At 51.9% G+C, this 6,000-nt stretch overlaps 1 protein-coding gene across 5 annotated transcripts in view; it reads left to right on the top strand.

Annotated features, from left to right (window-relative positions):
* The window catches only part of LOC145349268 (amyloid beta precursor protein binding family B member 1-like), a 129,495-nt gene extending 123,748 nt beyond the window's left edge, over positions 1–5,747 (top strand). For all 5 annotated transcript variants that reach the window (XM_080197773.1, XM_080197774.1, XM_080197777.1 and 2 more), the window contains 2 exons: positions 2,497–2,673; positions 3,310–5,747. In XM_080197773.1, the coding sequence (XP_080053899.1) occupies positions 2,497–2,673; positions 3,310–3,477 (345 nt within the window). In that variant the 3' untranslated portion in view covers positions 3,478–5,747. The remainder of the gene's footprint in view (positions 1–2,496; positions 2,674–3,309) is intronic.
* The last annotated feature ends 253 nt before the right edge of the window (positions 5,748–6,000 follow it).

Raw genomic sequence — 6,000 nt, forward strand, 5'->3', positions numbered from 1 at the left:
GGGCATTCTTACAACAAGCAACATTCCCATGTACACTCTCCCCTATCACTGACTCTCCCCCCCCACCATTCCCTCTCCCACACCCCCATGTACACTCTCCCCTATCACTGACTCTCCCCCCCCATTCCCTCTCCCAGACCCCCATGTACACTCTCCCCTATCACTGACTCTCCCCCCCCCCCATTCCCTCTCCCAGACCCCCATGTACACTCTCCCCTATCACTGACTCTACTCCCCATTCCCCTCCCATACCCCCCATGTAAGAACATAAGAAATAGGAGCAGGAGTAGGCCATCTAGCCCTTCGAGCCTGCCCCGCCATTCAATAAGATCATGGCTGACCTGAGTGGATCAGTTTCACTTTCCCACTTTCTCCCCATAACCCTTAATTCCCCTATCAGAAACCTAGCTACCCGTGACTTAAATATATCTAGCGAGCTAGCCTCCACCACTTCAACGGGCAGGGAATTCCAGAGGCTCACCACCCTTTGAGTGAAGAAGTTCCTTCTCAACTCCACTCTAAACTGCCCCCCCCCACTTACCTTGAGGCTGTGCCCTCTAGTCCTGCTGTCCTTTCTAAGCGGGAAGAATCTACCTCTACCCTATCCATCCCCTTCATTATCTTATATGTCTCTATAAGATCCTCCCTCATCCTTCTAAACTCCAACAAGTTCACACCCAGTCTATTCAGCCTCTCTTCACAGTCCAACCCCCTCATCTCCGGTATCAGCCTAGTGAACCTCCTCTACACTCCCTCCAAGGCCAAAATATCCTTGCGCAAGTGCAGCGACCAAAACTGCACACACTACTCCAGATGCAGCCTCACCAGTACCCTGTACAGTTGCAGCAAGACCTCCCTACTTTTATATTCTATCCCCCTTGCTATAAAGGCCAGCATCCCATTCGCCTTCTTGATCACCTGCTGCACCTGCAGACTGGGTTTTGCAACTCATGCACAAGGACCCCCAGGTCCCTCTGCACCGTTGCATGCTGCAGCTTTTCGCCCTTTAAATAATAATCCCTCCTACTATTATTTCTGCCAAAGTGGATAACCTCACGCTTGCTAACATTATACTCCATCTGCCAGGTCCTCGCCCACTCACTCAGCCTATCCAGATCCCTCTGCAGACTTTCCACACCCTCCACGCAATTTGCTTTTCCACTCATCTTCGTGTCATCAGCAAATTTCATCACCCTACACTCAGCCCCCTCCTCCAGATCATCTATATAAATGGTAAATAGTTGAGGCCCCAGCACCGACCCCTGCGGCACTCCACTAGTCACCAACCGCCAATCAGAATAGCACCCATTGATACCAACTCTCTGCTTCCTATTAGACAGCCAATCCTCTATCCACACTTACACCTTACCCCCAACTCTGTGCACCCTAACCTTCTGTAGCAACCTTTTATGAGGCACCTTATCAAATGTCTTTTGGAAATCTAAAAACACCACATCCACCGGTTCCCCTCTGTCTACCACACTAGTCACATCCTCATAGAAATTCAATAAATTCGTCAAACACGACTTCCCCTTAACGAATCCATGCTGCGTCTGCTCGATCAAACTATTCTTTTCCAGGTGCCTCACTATTTCTTCTTTGATGACGGATTCCAGCATTTTTCCAACTACAGACATTAAACTAACTGGCCTATAATTCCCTGCCTTTTGTCTGCTACCTTTTTTAAACAGCGGCGTAACATTAACCGTTTTCCAATCTTCCGGCACTTCCCTGGAATCCAGTGAATTTTGGTTAATAATTACTAAGGCATCCAGCATCACCTCTGCCATTTCCTTCAGAACCCTGGGATGCATTCCATCCGGTCCTGGGGACTTGTCCACCTTCAGTCCCGCTCGTCTATCAAGCACTACCTCTCTAGTGACAGTAATCACATTCAGGCCCTCAACTCCTACCATCCTTCTATCTTTAAGATCTGGCAAAATATTTGCGTCCTCCTCCGTGAAGACCGAGGCAAAAACTTATTCAAGGCCTCAGCCATTTCCTCATCTCCCACCACTAAATCCCCCCTCTCATCCTCTAAGGGTGCAACGTTCACTCTAGCCAGCCTTTTCTTCATATATTTGTAAAAACGTTTACTGTCCTTTTTTATATTTAGTGCTAGTTTAGCTAGCACTATGTATACTCCCCCCTATCACTGACTCTCCCCCCACCCCCCGTTCCCCCTCCCACACCCCCATGTACACTCTCCCCTATCACTGACTCTCCCCCCATTCCCCCTCCCACGCCTCCAATGTACACTCTCCCCTATCACTGACTCTCCCCCCCATTCCCCCTCCCACACCCCCATGTACACTCTCCCCTATCACTGACTCTCCCCCCATTCCCCCTCACACTCTCCCCTATCACTGACTCTCCCCCCATTCCCCCTCCCACACCTCCAATGTACACTAACCCCCCGCCCAGGTAATCTGTTCCTCCTGGTCCCCCTGTTTCTCGGCCTCCATTGATGGTGCTGTTTTGCTGTTTAATTTTCAGAGTGATGAGATTGTGTCGGAGTGCCGAGTGCGTTTTCTGAGCTTTATGGGTGTTGGTCGAGATGTTCATTCCTTCGCCTTCATCATGGCGGCTGGTCCGGACCAGTTTGACTGTCACATGTTTTGGTGTGAACCTAACGCTGCTGGCCTATCAGAGGCTGTACAGGCAGCCTGCATGGTGAGGGGCTTGGGGGGTTGCTGGAGAGGGCGGGGGGGTTGCTGGAGAGGGCGGGGGGGCTGCCGGGGGGGGGGTGCCGGAGAGGGCGGGGGAGGTGCCGGAGAGGGCGGGGGAGGTGCCGGAGAGGGCGGGGGGGGGTTGCCGGAGAGGGCGGGGGGGGGGTGCTGGAGAGGGTGGGGGGGGGGTTGCCGGAGAGGGCGGGGGGGGTTGCCGGAGAGGGCGGTGGGGGGGGGTGCCGGAGAGGGTGGGGGGGGGGTGCCGGAGAGGGCGGGGGGGGGGGGTGCCGGAGAGGGCGGGGGGGGGGTGCCGGAGAGGGCGGGGGGGGGGGTGCCGGAGAGGGCGGGGGGGTTGCCGGAGAGGGCGGGGGGAGGTGCCGGAGAGGGCGGGGGGTGCAGCAGAGGGCGGGGGGGTTGCCGCAGAGGGCGGGGGGGGGTGCCGGAGAGGGCGGGGGGTGCAGCAGAGATTGGGATTGTGGAGGGGTTGGAAGGGGCTCGGGGTAAGTGGCTGGCGGTTGGAGAGAGGACAGAACTGGTTGGGGAAAGGGTGAAGTGGCAGAATGGTTGCAGTGTGTGACGGGGTGTGAAGGGCTCCATGAACCCCCTCATTGATTCTGGATTCCCTCTTCCTGTTTTGCAGCTACGCTATCAGAAATGTTTGGATGCCCGTCCCCCAGGACTTGGCAATACGCTGACTGTGCCGTGTGCCGATTCTGTTGCCAGGAGAGTTGGCTCCAGTGTTAAGAAAGGGGTTCAGTCTCTCCTCGGTTCATTTATACCCAAACGCTCTGGATCACAAACTCCATAAAACTCCAAGGATCGGACTCCAGCTGAATTCTGGGACTATTTACACTAATATCAAACTGCCAATAAGAACAATTAAAATTCATGTGCCAGTGAGTGAGCCTGTGACCAAAATCCCTCAAAACCTACTTCCCCAAAACCCTTCAAACCCCCCCCCAGAATTCTCCCTGCAACAATATCCCTCCATCCCTCCACACCCCCCCTCCCTCCCGCAATCTGACACCCTCTCTCTGTTTTCCCCATCTTCACTGGCTGTCTTGCTTCCCGCCATAACCCCTCCCTGCCCTTCCTTGTTGCTCCCCCTCCCACTCTCCCTCCTCCAGGTTGAGAATTGGCCAGTAACATCCTCCAGGTAACTGAGATCCAACCAGTCCCCAGTGTGTGGTCTCTATTGGGGATTCATTGTGAAACTGGGTGCGGGTATAGTTTAAATGCGTTGATCTTCCCAAATTAATGTTTGATTTGTAAAACAGCGCAGATTTTGAGATTTCCCTTCAGGCCTGGGGCTGGAGCTGTGTCAGGGCAGGCTGGGGATGGATCTGTGCCTGGAGAGGATTCCCGGGGCTGGGGTTGGAGAGGATTCCTGAACCTGGGCAGCATCGATGGGTGTGGTTCCAATCTACTTTTGTCCAGAGTTTGACAAACCTGCAGAATTCCTCCTGACAACCAGGAAGTGGAATTTATGTGCCTTTTTTGTTGGAATGTACAGTTCACCATGACAACCCTGCAGATTATTCCCCCAGAAACATCTATCCTAATGACCACAAACAGTATCTTCCACCGTGGCAACACTACAGCATCCTCCTGCACTGGCTCTCTCTGCCCTCCCCGCCAGCTCTCTAACACACAGTATTTCTGCAGTAATCTCTCTCTCTGCCTGTGTCCTGTGGTCTCTCTCTGTCTGTCTTTATCGCTGTTGTTTTGCTGCTTGGATCCCAGTGTGAACCCTTTAGTCAGAGGAAGCCCCTCCATTGGCTAACCAGTAACAATGGCTCGATTTGGCAGATCAGGGTCAGGTAACTGTGATGATTAAATACCCATTCCATCTTCCCCAGTATGTCTGAGTCCAAACCCCACACTGGACACAAGGAGTTTGTAATTTTCCAATCAATATGTCAGCCCCACATCCCCAGCGGGTCACAGCAATCGAGTGTGCCCTCTCCACGCCCCCCTCCCCGCCCCCCCAGCAATGGCACTGTGCCAATTGTGGGTAAAAACACAGGGAACTGTGTGATTGGGCAAGCAGTGGCTGTCCTCATGTATTGTCACTGAGTAGATCATGCCTGACTTTTGATCTTGAGTTTAACACTGTGCACACAGTTAAACATGGTACAGGAGTAAAGTTGTCCTTGAGTGATGTCAGTGAGGCTGATGGAACGGGACAGTCTCCGGGTGGCAGTACAGTGCTGTAGTCATTGGCATCTGTTATTTCCAGAGGGTTCAGCCAGTGCCCACCCAGTTGCCTCCAGCACCCCTGGAGCCTCACAGTGATTGCTGAATACTGTTTCATTTGGTTCCTGGAGACCTGAAGTCACCCACACTGAGTTGATATGAAATTAAGTTGCATTGAAAAATGGTTCACTTTACATTAAAATCATGTTATTATTTCATAGAATCCCTGGAGTGCAGAAGGAGGCCATTCAGCCTATTGAGTCTGCACCAACATCAATCCCACTCAGGCCATATCCCACAGCCCTGCATATTTATTGCACTAATCCCTCTAACCTACACATCCTGGAACACTAAGGGGCAATTTAGCATGACCAATCCACCTAACCCACATAGCTTTGGACTGTGGAAGGAAACCGGAGCACCTGGAGGAACCCACACAGAGACAGGGAGAACATGTAAACTCCACACAGACAAGCCAGGAATCAAACCCAGGTCCCTGGTGCTATAAGGCAGCAGTGCTTGTCACTGAGCTGCCCCTTTCTGATAGTCTGTAACTGTATTTAATGTACAAACATTTATAGCCAGATTTATTTATCAGAGACCGTGTGGATGATTGTGGATGTTGTACTAGCCTCAAGCAGTGCACATTTGCCAGCAGCTGCAATCTGGTGATTTTCTCGTTCACATCAGCTATTGAATGGACAACAGTCTGAAATTTCAATATTATAGAAGTGTTGGGGGAGGGGGGGAGCAAATTGTGCCACACTACCCTTGGGTTCTCTTTGTGTTGGATGACAGATTCCTTCAGTAACTTGACATTAATTCTCAGAACTGTGGGGCTTAACGTGTATGTTATTGTGAATTAACAAATTAAATCTTTGTGTCGTCTCTCCTGGTGATTTATTGTCTCCGAATCTCAGCCGCCCTCTCTCAAACTGGTCCTTTTTTTTCCCCCTCCATCGCTTTCCCTTTTCCCTCCACACACACTTCTTTCTCTCCCTTCCCCTTTCTCTCCTCCACGTGCCCTCTTTCTCCACTTTTCTCTCTGGAGATTCTCAAATCCTGCTTTCCTCCCTCTTTCTCTCTCCACTTGCTTTTCAGTGAAGATTTTGCACAGGGGTGACTCTGTGCTTTT

The sequence above is a fragment of the Carcharhinus amblyrhynchos genome, chromosome 10 (genome assembly GCF_965287045.1).
Source record: "Carcharhinus amblyrhynchos chromosome 10, sCarAmb.v2.hapA, whole genome shotgun sequence".
NCBI classification, from domain to species: Eukaryota; Metazoa; Chordata; class Chondrichthyes; order Carcharhiniformes; family Carcharhinidae; genus Carcharhinus; species Carcharhinus amblyrhynchos.